The sequence below is a fragment of the Agrilus planipennis genome, unplaced genomic scaffold (genome assembly GCF_000699045.2).
Source record: "Agrilus planipennis isolate EAB-ADULT unplaced genomic scaffold, Apla_2.0 scaffold52, whole genome shotgun sequence".
In the NCBI taxonomy this organism is placed as follows: Eukaryota; Metazoa; Arthropoda; class Insecta; order Coleoptera; family Buprestidae; genus Agrilus; species Agrilus planipennis.
Window position 1 is genome coordinate 1,176,183 of NW_020438883.1, and position 18,174 is coordinate 1,194,356.

At 35.8% G+C, this 18,174-nt stretch overlaps 1 protein-coding gene across 2 annotated transcripts in view; it reads left to right on the forward strand.

Annotated features, from left to right (window-relative positions):
* LOC108734667 (titin-like) overlaps nt 1–18,174 on the forward strand; it is a 285,054-nt gene that overhangs the window by 93,080 nt on the left and 173,800 nt on the right. For both annotated transcript variants that reach the window (XR_003232563.1, XM_018466310.2), the window contains exons 5-6: nt 14,900–15,033; nt 15,091–15,322. Coding sequence is in view for 1 of the 2 variants with exons in the window: in XM_018466310.2 (XP_018321812.2) it covers nt 14,900–15,033; nt 15,091–15,322 (366 nt within the window). In the remaining variant the exon portion in view is untranslated. The remainder of the gene's footprint in view (nt 1–14,899; nt 15,034–15,090; nt 15,323–18,174) is intronic.

Here is an 18,174-nt window from a genome sequence, read left to right on the forward strand (position 1 = left end):
CCCCAGCGGAAATTTCCGCAGTACCCCATGCATCCATCTCATTAAGATAATTAATCCGACCAGAAATGTCGCAACGTAGTACTCACGAGAGCGAATGAATTATAATTACTGCTATAAATTTGGGATCATGTTCAAAAGTAGCGAAAGCCATTCAACACTGATAAAAAAAATTAAATGACCACTCAGTCTTTTTGCCGAATTTAATGAATGCAAGTGTAATATTAATACGTATTAAAAGAATAGAGAAGGATAGCAATGAAGAACTATTAGAAAGAATAGGAGAACAGAGGACTCTATGGAAGTCAATAAGAAATAGGCGAGATAGGCTGGTAGGACACCTTCTCAAGCATGAAGATCTAGTCAGAGACATACTAGAGGCAGAAACAGGAGTTAGAAGGGGTAGAGGTAGACCTAGATTAGATTACTTTAGGGAAATGCGAAGATTAGTTCAAGATAGGAAAGAGTGGAGGTGCGTGTCCAACCAGTCTTAGGATTGACGACCTTATGATGATGATTAAAACCATGCTGTCGTGATGACAAAACTGTTCAATTCTTTTTTCTCCAATATGCACGATTTACTACTTTGCTTTTGCTGTTTTTCCTGGTAAAAGAATCATTCGTAAAGAACGATTTTTAAAGTTAGATGAGTTCTGAGGGATTTGATGTATATTATACATGCAGAAATCGTAATTATAAAGAACTTTTTCAAATTTGTATGACAAATGACATTTGAATTATCCGTCTGTCAAACGCTATGAATTGAATGGATCACGAACGTATAACAAATGTAGTTTTTTCGTTAATAAGTAAACTTTATGCATCGAATTCAGTCAAATTTACATGTGCATAACAGGAATCATTTGCGTTCTAATAAAAAGTATTTTCTGTTTTTGTTAAGCTTCTTCGTTATTGGAATAACCCCAAAATAGCGCTGCTTCGTTTTGATGAGATAGATTTTGTTTTGACTGACAAAGTTCAGTCATTCAAAACATTGTAACATAATTTGTAGGGATTAATAATTATTCAGAAAATCAGCATCATCATCATCATCATCATGGGGCATCAGTCTTAAGACTAGTTAGATACGCATCTCCACTTTCTCCTGTATCCTGAGCTAATCTTCGTATTTCCCTAAAACTAGTACATCTCATATCCTTAACTTTTTGTTTCCGCTTATTTCTTATTGACTTCCATTGAGTCGTCTGTTCTCCTATTCTATCTAATACCTCTTCATTTCTAACCTTCTCTATCCACGGTATCCTCATCATTGACCTGTAACACACCACATTTCGAACGCTTCTAACCTTTTCTTTTTCCAAATTAATCTTTATTTGATTGGTAAGCTGCATATGTAAAGTAGGCATGAATATGTTAAAGATAGAACTATTGAATCGATACCCTTTAGACGTAACATGCATTTATCTTTAAGACTGTTAGAGTGTGACAGATAAATTGAAATCTGAAGACGCATGCAGATAATGTGCGAAAAATATCGAGTAGAAAAATTAAACTTTAATGTAAAGTAGGTCGAGACACCATTTACGAGATGCTATAAGATTGACATAAAATCGATTTTTAAATTACACTCTACTTGGAAAAATTCGGATATTTTCTTAAGATTTATGGTCCCCATGACGCTTCCGGAAAAGGCATTCTTCGGTAAACATTCCCGTTCGCTTGATTAACTATCGGAGGATTGTTCACGAAACTTCCCTTCGTGTTTAAAAACTTTTTCCGTTAAGGCGAAAAAGGTTTCGGTATCGAGCACTTGTTGAAGCCCAAAAATTAAAGATAAACCACGACAACGTTGGTGGATCTCAAATCAAATCGATATTCGTTTTAATATTCGCCACGATAAGATAAGTGAAATAGCAGTAGTAGATAGTGCCGCTAAATAGAGCCGCTGTAGGGTTTCTAATGGAGTCTTATGCAAGTCCCAATACACCCTTCTCTGCGGTGGTGTAGAGTGCTTCTTAATGTCATCCTGCCGCCGTCAAATCGACACGTTTGCCGCTCTTATCGTGGATCGTCCTAGGAGAATATGTATGCGAGAGAGGGGTTGAACGTGTGCAGGGGGTGTGTCTGTGTGTGTGTGTGTGTGTGTGTGGTAAATGTACCCGTTAAACGGGTTGTTCGGAAAAATACNGCCGGTCATCGATCGGTCCCTGTCTGCGGCCGTACTCAATAGCCGCCGGAAGTCAATGTATTGATTATCACGTACATATTTGCACATTCTAACTATTAAAAATCGAGAATATAACGGGAAATTGAACTTGTTGTTGAACATGTTACAAAAGCTTTCACTTTAGCTACATACGTTCGTAACTTTTTTAACTTTAAAGGTGTTTTAGTTTAATTCTACCATAAACTAGTGCAAAAATAAACAAAGTATCAAGTAAAAAAGTTGATAGGTATAAGGTGATTTTGAAACGGAAATAATTGCTTCTTATTAAATAATTTTTTTGGTGAGTTCGTTGTGTATCACTTGGTTCTTTTTTTATCTTTTCAATATTTGCCTTCACTTCCCGCATTTAATTCCTGCGAACGTTATCTCCAATGAGAGAAGGAACTTTTCCGGAAATTTGTTCCCGCAACAAGTTGATTCTCATCTCGGTTACCGTCACGGCATCCATCTCAATTCAGTTTTTGCATCCTGCGTGCAAACAAGGGGCTAATTGACGCTTGCTTTTTGCCCACTGTGCGTAACTGGAACACCCTGCACACATTTTTCTTCTTTCCTTTCACTGGAACTTTTTCTTTAGGTATTTCAACATTCAACTACTAGAATGTGACTACTGTAGTAAGTGTAGTTTTAACACTTTTTAAATTTGTTAGTGAATTCTGCTTTTATTGAAAGAGTGGGTTTATAGTATGTAATGAGGACAACGTAACGAAAAAAGAATTTAATGATTTTATTCATTATCCACATTTTGTACATGTTTGATTGTGATCTTAATTTTTTATATTCGAGTAAGATCAATAAAATGCTCGTATTCTAAATATATTTTACTTTCTCTTCTTATCTATGTATTAGTGTCGGTAAAAGTCCCCAGCGGAAATTTCCGCAGTACCCCATGCATCCATCTCATTAAGATAATTAATCCGACCAGAAATGTCGCAACGTAGTACTCACGCGAGCGAATGAATTATAATTACTGCTATAAATTTGGGATCATGTTCAAAAGTAGCGAAAGCCATTCAACACTGATAAAAAAAATTAAATGACCACTCAGTCTTTTTGCCGAATTTAATGAATGCAAGTGTAATATTAATACGTATTAAAAGAATAGAGAAGGATAGCAATGAAGAACTATTAGAAAGAATAGGAGAACAGAGGACTCTATGGAAGTCAATAAGAAATAGGCGAGATAGGCTGGTAGGACACCTTCTCAAGCATGAAGATCTAGTCAGAGACATACTAGAGGCAGAAACAGGAGTTAGAAGGGGTAGAGGTAGACCTAGATTAGATTACTTTAGGGAAATGCGAAGATTAGTTCAAGATAGGAAAGAGTGGAGGTGCGTGTCCAACCAGTCTTAGGATTGACGACCTTATGATGATGATTAAAACCATGCTGTCGTGATGACAAAACTGTTCAATTCTTTTTTCTCCAATATGCACGATTTACTACTTTGCTTTTGCTGTTTTTCCTGGTAAAAGAATCATTCGTAAAGAACGATTTTTAAAGTTAGATGAGTTCTGAGGGATTTGATGTATATTATACATGCAGAAATCGTAATTATAAAGAACTTTTCAAATTTGTATGACAAATGACATTTGAATTATCCGTCTGTCAAACGCTATGAATTGAATGGATCACGAACGTATAACAAATGTAGTTTTTTCGTTAATAAGTAAACTTTATGCATCGAATTCAGTCAAATTTACATGTGCATAACAGGAATCATTTGCATGATAACCAAATAACGTTCTAATAAAAAGTATTTTCTGTTTTTGTTAAGCTTCTTCGTTATTGGAATAACCCCAAAATAGCGCTGCTTCGTTTTGATGAGATAGATTTTGTTTTGACTGACAAAGTTCAGTCATTCAAAACATTGTAACATAATTTGTAGGGATTAATAATTATTCAGAAAATCAGCATCATCATCATCATCATCATGGGGCATCAGTCTTAAGACTAGTTAGATACGCATCTCCACTTTCTCCTGTATCCTGAGCTAATCTTCGTATTTCCCTAAAACTAGTACATCTCATATCCTTAACTTTTTGTTTCCGCTTATTTCTTATTGACTTCCATTGAGTCGTCTGTTCTCCTATTCTATCTAATACCTCTTCATTTCTAACCTTCTCTATCCACGGTATCCTCATCATTGACCTGTAACACACCACATTTCGAACGCTTCTAACCTTTTCTTTTTCCAAATTAATCTTTATTTGATTGGTAAGCTGCATATGTAAAGTAGGCATGAATATGTTAAAGATAGAACTATTGAATCGATACCCTTTAGACGTAACATGCATTTATCTTTAAGACTGTTAGAGTGTGACAGATAAATTGAAATCTGAAGACGCATGCAGATAATGTGCGAAAAATATCGAGTAGAAAAATTAAACTTTAATGTAAAGTAGGTCGAGACACCATTTACGAGATGCTATAAGATTGACATAAAATCGATTTTTAAATTACACTCTACTTGGAAAAATTCGGATATTTTCTTAAGATTTATGGTCCCCATGACGCTTCCGGAAAAGGCATTCTTCGGTAAACATTCCCGTTCGCTTGATTAACTATCGGAGGATTGTTCACGAAACTTCCCTTCGTGTTTAAAAACTTTTTCCGTTAAGGCGAAAAAGGTTTCGGTATCGAGCACTTGTTGAAGCCCAAAAATTAAAGATAAACCACGACAACGTTTTTAGGTCTCAAATCAAATCGATATTCGTTTTAATATTCGCCACGATAAGATAAGTGAAATAGCAGTAGTAGATAGTGCCGCTAAATAGAGCCGCTGTAGGGTTTCTAATGGAGTCTTATGCAAGTCCCAATACACCCTTCTCTGCGGTGGTGTAGAGTGCTTCTTAATGTCATCCTGCCGCCGTCAAATCGACACGTTTGCCGCTCTTATCGTGGATCGTCCTAGGAGAATATGTATGCGAGAGAGGGGTTGAACGTGTGCAGGGGGTGTGTCTGTGTGTGTGTGTGTGTGTGTGTGGTAAATGTACCCGTTAAACGGGTTGTTCGGAAAAATACGTGATTGCCGCCAATGTGTGCATCTACGATAACAGAGTGCATCGTTACGGATTTTCTCTTGGAAAAATATGCTTATCCGAAGATGCAACTCCAAGTATTTAGTAGGTATCTGGGTAAAGCTCTCTCTCGAATAACGCGCCATATGCATAACGTGATCTGTAGCTTCTCCAACGAAAATAGCTCTTCTTTCCCTTAAAAAAGTTTTTTATCATCACAATGTCGTCAGTCCTAAGACTGGTTGAACACGCACCTTCACTCTTTCCTATCCTGAACTAATCTTCGCATTTCCCTAAAACTAGAACAACCCTCATTCTTAACTTTTTCTAAGCTTTTTCGGCTTGTGTATTCTAAAGTTTAACACACTAATTTCGCCACACTTATCGTTAGCAGATGTCTTCTTCAGTCTTTAACATCTAACGTATACGGGGTGAACCAGAAATATTTAATATTTTGCTTAATGTTTTTGTGCAGAATTTTAAGTCGTTATAAGTTATATGACCACAAAAATATATTTATAGGTACTCAAAAACAATTGATTGTGTTCTGGTAGTACGTCAGATACATTAATCATCATCATCATCATCATCATCATAACGGCGTCAGTCCTAAGACTGGTTGAACACGTACCTCCACTCTTTCCTATCCTGAGCTAATCTTCGCATTTCCCCAAAACCAGAACCCACATCCTTAACTATTTGCGAACAGTAATCTATCCGAGATAAAAATGTTCAGTCTCTCAGAGTCTCTGAAAGCGAGACTCAAGTCTCCGTCTTTCATCGAGTCTCTCTGGTGTGGCATAGAGAGACCCTCATTTCGTATCCAGTCTCGGAACGAGAGACTCGAATCTTTCAATAAGTGGTGTCTCGATAGACATGGTTAAAATTTTCTAAGTTCAACATTCCCAGTCCCAGTCTTTCTACGAGAGACACGAGTCTCTCAATTTTTCACTTTTATTCATTCAGTATCTCTGTGAGGTCTACCTCTACCCCTCCTAACTCCCGTCTCTGCCTCTAATATGTCTCTGACTAGACCGTCATGCCCGAGAAGGTGTCCTACCAACCTATCTCGCGTCTTTCTCATTGACATCAATAGAATCCTCTATTCTGCTGTTCCTTTTAATATCTCTTCAATTGTAACCTTCTCTGTCCACGAAATCCTCATCATTCGCCTGTAACACCACATTTCGAACGCTTCTAACTTTCTCTTTTCCGCCGCGTCCACTGTCCATGTTTCGCACCCATACAGCGCCACGCTCCAAACATACACCTTTAACAACCTTTTCCGAATTTATTAGGTATAAAAAGTATTTATATGATTTCCATATTGCATTTTGAATATAGTGTCGTAAAAACCAATGGTGCTAACGAAAATCTTGTTAACTCTCGTAATTAATTGTTACAGATGTATCCCAAAGTAAACCTCAAATAGAAACTAGAAATTATTCATCGGACTTAGGTCAAGTTGTTATGGCCAATTGTACATCACCATACTCTTATCCCCCGATGAATCTGACATGGTTTGTTAATGGAGTCAAGGTAAATAATTTTCCTATTTCATATTTTCTTTGTTTGCAATTAGATTTTTAATTACAGGTGAATGATAGTTACTACAGTAAAATACCGTCAACGTTCAATCCAAATGAAGTTAGCGTTCGTATTGGCTTGAAGCACTTCATCGATCACAAATCGTACCACAATAGCGGGGTTTTAAGGCTCAAATGCGTAGCTTCTCTGTTCAATTTATACAGGGAGGAAGTCGAGGCGTCAATGGAAGATGATCAACCTAAACCTAGACCTTCGTCGGTGCTTGGAACTCCTAACTCGGGTAAGTACCTACTTATATTTATGCTTAGGTATTTATACATTTTGTTTTCTTGAGTTTTTATTTATATGCTCTATTTTTTAATACAGTATCAAACTTTTTTTTGTGTATTTGATACTAATTAACTATTTAACAACTTAACAAATGACTACCTGTGAAAATAGGCCTCGCCCTGCTTATTTACAATATTTTATGTGTCTGTAATTTCGTGGCGTCAAAATTTATATCTCGGACATTTCACTACTGCACTTAAATTCTATCTACTTGATCTCGATCAATACTCAATTCTGTTTTATTTTGTGATTGGTTATTTTATTTTCTTTTTTATAATTTTATAATTTGCGAAATTGTTGACAAGCCCCGTGAAACTTTCAATTATTTACTCAAAGAAAACATAATTATCAATTGGCTTGAAAATACCAAAAACTAAATTGTTTATGTTATATGTAACGGTGATAACAACATTAACAACGGAGTACTGATCAGAAATAGTATATATTCAACGAAATATTAAAAAACAAATTCATTTTAAGACGTCAAAACCAATTATTGATAACAATGTGTATATGTACTTTAGTTTCTTTTGTTTTTAAGACGCAACATTATAAATATAAACATCATAACCTATATCTCGAGCCTCTCACTATTGCACTCAAAGGTATATTTGTCTGCACAGGTATCCAAAAATTAATTAAACTTTGGTAAAAGCATTTATTTATGTTACCATTCAAAATATTTATCCGCAATTTTTCGTTTGCTTGTTAATTCGTTACAATTTCATTTTTATCACGTATTGTTGCCGTCAAAGTGATAGATTGATTATAACAGCAAACGAAGACTCATTTTTCATCGATCCGCTTTCACATTATTTGATTACATTTTTTCGTTTTTTTTTTTCTTTCTCGAGGGAGTGTTACAAAATACCAATACACCACGGGCTTTATGCGATCGTGACATCTTTCAGATAGAAATTTTGACAAAAATAATCTTATCTTGTATCGTCGAACGCTTGAAAGGTAATTCAGCTTTCCTTTTACGCAACGAAGTATAAAACAAAATATTAAAGAAAACGTAACGCTTTTTTAATTGTTTTCGTTAACGTTTGGTGGTTGAAGTGGGAATTAACGGTCAACATCGAAATTCTTTATTTCAGTTTTTCCTTTCATATTTTTCTTCAATAATTATACTGCAATCAGTGGTGTAGCTTGTTATTTTGTGTTTCTTTTGCTGTAAACGGTACCAATTTGGTTTATCCGCAAAATAAAACAATTACAAGTTATTTAAAATTAGCTCCAAAATTCCCACCTCGTTTACGAAAATTAGGAAGAGAAGGAGAATTACGTACATAGTAGGATATAAGTTTCAATAGGTGTTTATTTAAACAAATGCACAAAATAAATTTATTGTACACAATAACACTAACCAGTTATCTCATTCTGCGTTTATAAATGCTCATTTATTTGGACACCTGTCATACCAACTGCTCTTAACATTTTTAAAAAAATCTGGAAATCCTTTTGTTGTACGATCATTTATGTGTCGTTCAGTAACGGTTGCTGACTATTGACGGTGCCGGCTTTAGGGGGGTGGGGCGACCCAGGCTGCCAAGTACTACAGGACGCCTAAATGGATGGCTACGGCCGGTCCTGACTATTGATTAATTATAGATAGCCCGCGGCGCATACAGAGCGAACTATACAAGAGCCGACGGTAATCGATACATTGATTTTATTACACACATGCTTGTACGTGAGTGACAGAGCGCGTACGAAACTTTCAAACACGTAGATTAAGAATTTGTGTATTACTTTTTCATATCATTTTTTTCGCGGCATGATATATGTAAACGTCATAAGCTATATCTCGAGCCTTTCGTTATTGCACTCGTACAAGAGAGCTCATTATGCTGTTGTCCTTACTTCTTGGCCTGATTCGTACAGACTAGGTCGATGACATAATCGCAATCTTTCAATAACTGTGGAATTCTTCAAATTCCTGGTCACTGGCGTGTTGCCTTATTATGACATTTCTTCAAATGTTTGGAATAAATTCAAAACTTTTACAAACATTACACTGAAAATACTGTCGAAATACTGCTTAAACTTTTAGATAGAAAAAGAATTTCTCGAGAGAAAGTATTGTCCAATAAAAGTGAATGTTCGCTCCTTTTTCGATTTAGAAAATTGTGCGTTCGATTTTTTTTCACCCTTCCAATTTCTCCACGGTTGGTAGGGTGTTCGGAATTATCAAAGTTTACCTTATGGTAGTCAACTGCCCGCTTTGACGTTAAGACGAGCCAATTTGGCTTCGAAATCGAAGCACATAGTTATACGTAACGAAAAGCTGAAATGTCTGAACTTAAGGAGTAAATTACTGCCAAAAGTTGCAAAGGTGTAACTCCGTTTGTTTACGTTAGCAATAAGTTCACGTAAATAGTCGTCGATATCGTCCAACTTTGCTTTCGGTGAGTCGGTAAACGAAAACAAAATAAGGCGGTATTTACCCCAGCATCGAAACGAACGAGTTTCGGAAGGCGATAAAGCGACTGTCAGAAATTCTCGTAAAATTGCAGCGAACTCTAACACAGCCGTAAAAATTCGACTTTACTGTTCCTTATTCCAAGTTCTTGTACCCACATACGGAAGTATATAGCCAATTTGTCGGTATACGCATATGTACACAGAAACGCAGTAGGGAGTAGTAGGGAATAACCTTAATTAAAAGGGAATGATAATGCTTGTTTCTAAATTTACCAATTTTTGCTGGTCTACATGCTCAAATTCTGCTTGTGTGCATCTCATTCTATTATATATAAATTCGTATAATGTTATTCCTTTTTCTTTATAAGTGTCCGCTGCAATTCCTACCTGACATCTCTTTTCTATTTACGATATTCCCTATAACGTCTGTCGAGAGTAAAATTAGACCTTCTATTAACAACTGCTGTAATCTATTTAGTAAGTTAAAAGAAGAAAGTAAATGCGATAGCTCTATTTCGTATTATGCCAATTGTGAACGTTCCAATTAAGTATATACACTTTTGGTTGGTGGATTTTCAACGAGAGGGTTGAGTTCAAACCGTTGAAACGAGCTTATAATGTTTATAAACACTAAAAGTCTGCAAGCTCGAAGTAACAAATAAATAGTATAGTAATTAGTAAATAATACAAATTAGGATACACGGCTTACCTCAATGCAATCTTAATTACCAATTTTTATTAGGTAATTTTTTGTGATACTTAATTTGTTATTGCTGGTGTTTGGTTTTTATTTTTTCTCTGAACGAATTACACGACGGATAGTCGACGTTTTTGTCCGATATCCGATCATCAGTCTTAAGACTATATATCTAATCATAGTTGCAATTTTATTTATTTACTCTTTTGTCGTGTTAAGGGTAAAACTACTAGTATGCAATTTTCTAATTCAAAACAGGACTATCTTGCTCCTTCTAGAACTGTATTTCTATCTATCGTCCAAATTTTCTAGAAGGAGGGTAATGTAAGCAGACGTTTGCGTTCTTATTGTCAGCTCATCGTCATAGTTTTGTTTCAGTGTCAAACTTTAAAAGTTGGTTTACCTTGATGGTAAAGTTTGTGATCCTAATGTCTTTGTCTTTTCCTGTTTTCCGACCTGATTGTCACAAAATGATAATAATGATGACGAAAACGGCGGCGGAATATTGCACGTTTATTTTGCGATTTTCATTACTCTCATAAAAACATTTCATTTCATTCCGTTGAAGATAGTTACGGCGTAGCATTTAAGTGCTTTCCATAAACTCGGGGAATAAGTTCTGCAATTAGAGTTCCTTGGTTTCCGCTGACGAGACACGCCGAAATGACAATTTAAGAATTTAAGTAGTTTCATAAAGGGCTCCGCGTTGCGAGTCTAGAAGAGAGAGAAGAAAACGCCTTGAGGCGCAGCCCAGATGGACAACCGCTTAAATGTTCTTCGTAAAACTTTTCACTTCGTATATACACTAGTAGATTGTTACAAGTTTATGTTTTCACTAGTAGACTTTAAACCTCGTCTTACTGTTACAAAGCTGTTGCTTCTTCAGAAAAGAAATATGTGAAAATGGTAGATTTAATTTCTAATCCCAACAGATAACCATCGGCTTTCTTTGGGCTGTCGAATGTAAAATATCAGAGTGAATTGGAAATTGAGTATCCACAGATAACGACAACAATTTGACAAACTGAAACTAGTAGCGTGACTAGTTCAAGCCCGAAAATAGAAGTGGTGCATACCCGTAAGAAAAATTTCCATTCAATTTCCATTAAAAAAATGCCATTAAATTACCACTGATAATAATTAATGGTAATAAATGGAGAATTGCCAATGGGATTCCCATTCCCGAACTCAATGGGATTTCCATTGCTGAACGCAATGGCATTACNATTACCACTGATAATAATTAATGGTAATAAATGGAGAATTGCCAATGGGATTCCCATTCCCGAACTCAATGGGATTTCCATTGCTGAACGCAATGACGTTACTATTGCTGAACGCAGGTACCTGAACCAAGGCACGTGCCTGGATGACTGGCTCTTCATCATTGTGTTTAGATTTTTTTTCACTTACTTCTGATAAAACTACATCACTCTCACAGATGACTTCGGCCTCCTCTATATTCTGGCATGGTTCAAAATCATCAAACAATACTTCTAATGTAGGGTTTTTCACTTGTCTAGGGGTTGTTTAATAAAAGGCTCCGGGTAGTTGAATACATATATAATAAACATAATAATGAATATAAACGGCAAACAGCAAAACAAGTAACAAACAGGAACTAAATATATACAACTTATATACAANTTGTATGACAAATGACATTTGAATTATCCGTCTGTCAAACGCTATGAATTGAATGGATCACGAACGTATAACAAATGTAGTTTTTTCGTTAATAAGTAAACTTTATGCATCGAATTCAGTCAAATTTACATGTGTTCTGAGGGATTTGATGTATATTATACATGCAGAAATCGTAATTATAAAAACTTTTTCAAATTTGTATGACAAATGACATTTGAATTATCCGTCTGTCAAACGCTATGAATTGAATGGATCACGAACGTATAACAAATGTAGTTTTTTCGTTAATAAGTAAACTTTATGCATCGAATTCAGTCAAATTTACATGTGCATAACAGGAATCATTTGCATGATAACCAAATAACGTTCTAATAAAAAGTATTTTCTGTTTTTGTTAAGCTTCTTCGTTATTGGAATAACCCCAAAATAGCGCTGCTTCGTTTTGATGAGATAGATTTTGTTTTGACTGACAAAGTTCAGTCATTCAAAACATTGTAACATAATTTGTAGGGATTAATAATTATTCAGAAAATCAGCATCATCATCATCATCATCATGGGGCATCAGTCTTAAGACTAGTTAGATACGCATCTCCACTTTCTCCTGTATCCTGAGCTAATCTTCGTATTTCCCTAAAACTAGTACATCTCATATCCTTAACTTTTTGTTTCCGCTTATTTCTTATTGACTTCCATTGAGTCGTCTGTTCTCCTATTCTATCTAATACCTCTTCATTTCTAACCTTCTCTATCCACGGTATCCTCATCATTGACCTGTAACACACCACATTTCGAACGCTTCTAACCTTTTCTTTTTCCAAATTAATCTTTATTTGATTGGTAAGCTGCATATGTAAAGTAGGCATGAATATGTTAAAGATAGAACTATTGAATCGATACCCTTTAGACGTAACATGCATTTATCTTTAAGACTGTTAGAGTGTGACAGATAAATTGAAATCTGAAGACGCATGCAGATAATGTGCGAAAAATATCGAGTAGAAAAATTAAACTTTAATGTAAAGTAGGTCGAGACACCATTTACGAGATGCTATAAGATTGACATAAAATCGATTTTTAAATTACACTCTACTTGGAAAAATTCGGATATTTTCTTAAGATTTATGGTCCCCATGACGCTTCCGGAAAAGGCATTCTTCGGTAAACATTCCCGTTCGCTTGATTAACTATCGGAGGATTGTTCACGAAACTTCCCTTCGTGTTTAAAAACTTTTTCCGTTAAGGCGAAAAAGGTTTCGGTATCGAGCACTTGTTGAAGCCCAAAAATTAAAGATAAACCACGACAACGTTTTTAGGTCTCAAATCAAATCGATATTCGTTTTAATATTCGCCACGATAAGATAAGTGAAATAGCAGTAGTAGATAGTGCCGCTAAATAGGGCCGCTGTAGGGTTTCTAATGGAGTCTTATGCAAGTCCCAATACACCCTTCTCTGCGGTGGTGTAGAGTGCTTCTTAATGTCATCCTGCCGCCGTCAAATCGACACGTTTGCCGCTCTTATCGTGGATCGTCCTAGGAGAATATGTATGCGAGAGAGGGGTTGAACGTGTGCAGGGGGTGTGTCTGTGTGTGTGTGTGTGTGTGTGTGGTAAATGTACCCGTTAAACGGGTTGTTCGGAAAAATACGTGATTGCCGCCAATGTGTGCATCTACGATAACAGAGTGCATCGTTACGGATTTTCTCTTGGAAAAATATGCTTATCCGAAGATGCAACTCCAAGTATTTAGTAGGTATCTGGGTAAAGCTCTCTCTCGAATAACGCGCCATATGCATAACGTGATCTGTAGCTTCTCCAACGAAAATAGCTCTTCTTTCCCTTAAAAAAGTTTTTTATCATCACAATGTCGTCAGTCCTAAGACTGGTTGAACACGCACCTTCACTCTTTCCTATCCTGAACTAATCTTCGCATTTCCCTAAAACTAGAACAACCCTCATTCTTAACTTTTTCTAAGCTTTTTCGGCTTGTGTATTCTAAAGTTTAACACACTAATTTCGCCACACTTATCGTTAGCAGATGTCTTCTTCAGTCTTTAACATCTAACGTATACGGGGTGAACCAGAAATATTTAATATTTTGCTTAATGTTTTTGTGCAGAATTTTAAGTCGTTATAAGTTATATGACCACAAAAATATATTTATAGGTACTCAAAAACAATTGATTGTGTTCTGGTAGTACGTCAGATACATTAATCATCATCATCATCATCATCATCATAACGGCGTCAGTCCTAAGACTGGTTGAACACGTACCTCCACTCTTTCCTATCCTGAGCTAATCTTCGCATTTCCCCAAAACCAGAACCCACATCCTTAACTATTTGCGAACAGTAATCTATCCGAGATAAAAATGTTCAGTCTCTCAGAGTCTCTGAAAGCGAGACTCAAGTCTCCGTCTTTCATCGAGTCTCTCTGGTGTGGCATAGAGAGACCCTCATTTCGTATCCAGTCTCGGAACGAGAGACTCGAATCTTTCAATAAGTGGTGTCTCGATAGACATGGTTAAAATTTTCTAAGTTCAACATTCCCAGTCCCAGTCTTTCTACGAGAGACACGAGTCTCTCAATTTTTCACTTTTATTCATTCAGTATCTCTGTGAGGTCTACCTCTACCCCTCCTAACTCCCGTCTCTGCCTCTAATATGTCTCTGACTAGACCGTCATGCCCGAGAAGGTGTCCTACCAACCTATCTCGCGTCTTTCTCATTGACATCAATAGAATCCTCTATTCTGCTGTTCCTTTTAATATCTCTTCAATTGTAACCTTCTCTGTCCACGAAATCCTCATCATTCGCCTGTAACACCACATTTCGAACGCTTCTAACTTTTTCTTTTCCGCCGCGTCCACTGTCCATGTTTCGCACCCATACAGCGCCACGCTCCAAACATACACCTTTAACAACCTTTTCCGAATTTATTAGGTATAAAAAGTATTTATATGATTTCCATATTGCATTTTGAATATAGTGTCGTAAAAACCAATGGTGCTAACGAAAATCTTGTTAACTCTCGTAATTAATTGTTACAGATGTACCCCAAAGTAAACCTCAAATAGAAACTAGAAATTATTCATCGGACTTAGGTCAAGTTGTTATGGCCAATTGTACATCACCATACTCTTATCCCCCGATGAATCTGACATGGTTTGTTAATGGAGTCAAGGTAAATAATTTTCCTATTTCATATTTTCTTTGTTTGCAATTAGATTTTTAATTACAGGTGAATGATAGTTACTACAGTAAAATACCGTCAACGTTCAATCCAAATGAAGTTAGCGTTCGTATTGGCTTGAAGCACTTCATCGATCACAAATCGTACCACAATAGCGGGGTTTTAAGGCTCAAATGCGTAGCTTCTCTGTTCAATTTATACAGGGAGGAAGTCGAGGCGTCAATGGAAGATGATCAACCTAAACCTAGACCTTCGTCGGTGCTTGGAACTCCTAACTCGGGTAAGTACCTACTTATATTTATGCTTAGGTATTTATACATTTTGTTTTCTTGAGTTTTTATTTATATGCTCTATTTTTTAATACAGTATCAAACTTTTTTTTGTGTATTTGATACTAATTAACTATTTAACAACTTAACAAATGACTACCTGTGAAAATAGGCCTCGCCCTGCTTATTTACAATATTTTATGTGTCTGTAATTTCGTGGCGTCAAAATTTATATCTCGGACATTTCACTACTGCACTTAAATTCTATCTACTTGATCTCGATCAATACTCAATTCTGTTTTATTTTGTGATTGGTTATTTTATTTTCTTTTTTATAATTTTATAATTTGCGAAATTGTTGACAAGCCCCGTGAAACTTTCAATTATTTACTCAAAGAAAACATAATTATCAATTGGCTTGAAAATACCAAAAACTAAATTGTTTATGTTATATGTAACGGTGATAACAACATTAACAACGGAGTACTGATCAGAAATAGTATATATTCAACGAAATATTAAAAAACAAATTCATTTTAAGACGTCAAAACCAATTATTGATAACAATGTGTATATGTACTTTAGTTTCTTTTGTTTTTAAGACGCAACATTATAAATATAAACATCATAACCTATATCTCGAGCCTCTCACTATTGCACTCAAAGGTATATTTGTCTGCACAGGTATCCAAAAATTAATTAAACTTTGGTAAAAGCATTTATTTATGTTACCATTCAAAATATTTATCCGCAATTTTTCGTTTGCTTGTTAATTCGTTACAATTTCATTTTTATCACGTATTGTTGCCGTCAAAGTGATAGATTGATTATAACAGCAAACGAAGACTCATTTTTCATCGATCCGCTTTCACATTATTTGATTACATTTTTTCGTTTTTTTTTTTTCTTTCTCGAGGGAGTGTTACAAAATACCAATACACCACGGGCTTTATGCGATCGTGACATCTTTCAGATAGAAATTTTGACAAAAATAATCTTATCTTGTATCGTCGAACGCTTGAAAGGTAATTCAGCTTTCCTTTTACGCAACGAAGTATAAAACAAAATATTAAAGAAAACGTAACGCTTTTTTAATTGTTTTCGTTAACGTTTGGTGGTTGAAGTGGGAATTAACGGTCAACATCGAAATTCTTTATTTCAGTTTTTCCTTTCATATTTTTCTTCAATAATTATACTGCAATCAGTGGTGTAGCTTGTTATTTTGTGTTTCTTTTGCTGTAAACGGTACCAATTTGGTTTATCCGCAAAATAAAACAATTACAAGTTATTTAAAATTAGCTCCAAAATTCCCACCTCGTTTACGAAAATTAGGAAGAGTTACGTACATAGTAGGATATAAGTTTCAATAGGTGTTTATTTAAACAAATGCACAAAATAAATTTATTGTACACAATAACACTAACCAGTTATCTCATTCTGCGTTTATAAATGCTCATTTATTTGGACACCTGTCATACCAACTGCTCTTAACATTTTTAAAAAAATCTGGAAATCCTTTTGTTGTACGATCATTTATGTGTCGTTCAGTAACGGTTGCTGACTATTGACGGTGCCGGCTTTAGGGGGGTGGGGCGACCCAGGCTGCCAAGTACTACAGGACGCCTAAATGGATGGCTACGGCCGGTCCTGACTATTGATTAATTATAGATAGCCCGCGGCGCATACAGAGCGAACTATACAAGAGCCGACGGTAATCGATACATTGATTTTATTACACACATGCTTGTACGTGAGTGACAGAGCGCGTACGAAACTTTCAAACACGTAGATTAAGAATTTGTGTATTACTTTTTCATATCATTTTTTTCGCGGCATGATATATGTAAACGTCATAAGCTATATCTCGAGCCTTTCGTTATTGCACTCGTACAAGAGAGCTCATTATGCTGTTGTCCTTACTTCTTGGCCTGATTCGTACAGACTAGGTCGATGACATAATCGCAATCTTTCAATAACTGTGGAATTCTTCAAATTCCTGGTCACTGGCGTGTTGCCTTATTATGACATTTCTTCAAATGTTTGGAATAAATTCAAAACTTTTACAAACATTACACTGAAAATACTGTCGAAATACTGCTTAAACTTTTAGATAGAAAAAGAATTTCTCGAGAGAAAGTATTGTCCAATAAAAGTGAATGTTCGCTCCTTTTTCGATTTAGAAAATTGTGCGTTCGATTTTTTTTCACCCTTCCAATTTCTCCACGGTTGGTAGGGTGTTCGGAATTATCAAAGTTTACCTTATGGTAGTCAACTGCCCGCTTTGACGTTAAGACGAGCCAATTTGGCTTCGAAATCGAAGCACATAGTTATACGTAACGAAAAGCTGAAATGTCTGAACTTAAGGAGTAAATTACTGCCAAAAGTTGCAAAGGTGTAACTCCGTTTGTTTACGTTAGCAATAAGTTCACGTAAATAGTCGTCGATATCGTCCAACTTTGCTTTCGGTGAGTCGGTAAACGAAAACAAAATAAGGCGGTATTTACCCCAGCATCGAAACGAACGAGTTTCGGAAGGCGATAAAGCGACTGTCAGAAATTCTCGTAAAATTGCAGCGAACTCTAACACAGCCGTAAAAATTCGACTTTACTGTTCCTTATTCCAAGTTCTTGTACCCACATACGGAAGTATATAGCCAATTTGTCGGTATACGCATATGTACACAGAAACGCAGTAGGGAGTAGTAGGGAATAACCTTAATTAAAAGGGAATGATAATGCTTGTTTCTAAATTTACCAATTTTTGCTGGTCTACATGCTCAAATTCTGCTTGTGTGCATCTCATTCTATTATATATAAATTCGTATAATGTTATTCCTTTTTCTTTATAAGTGTCCGCTGCAATT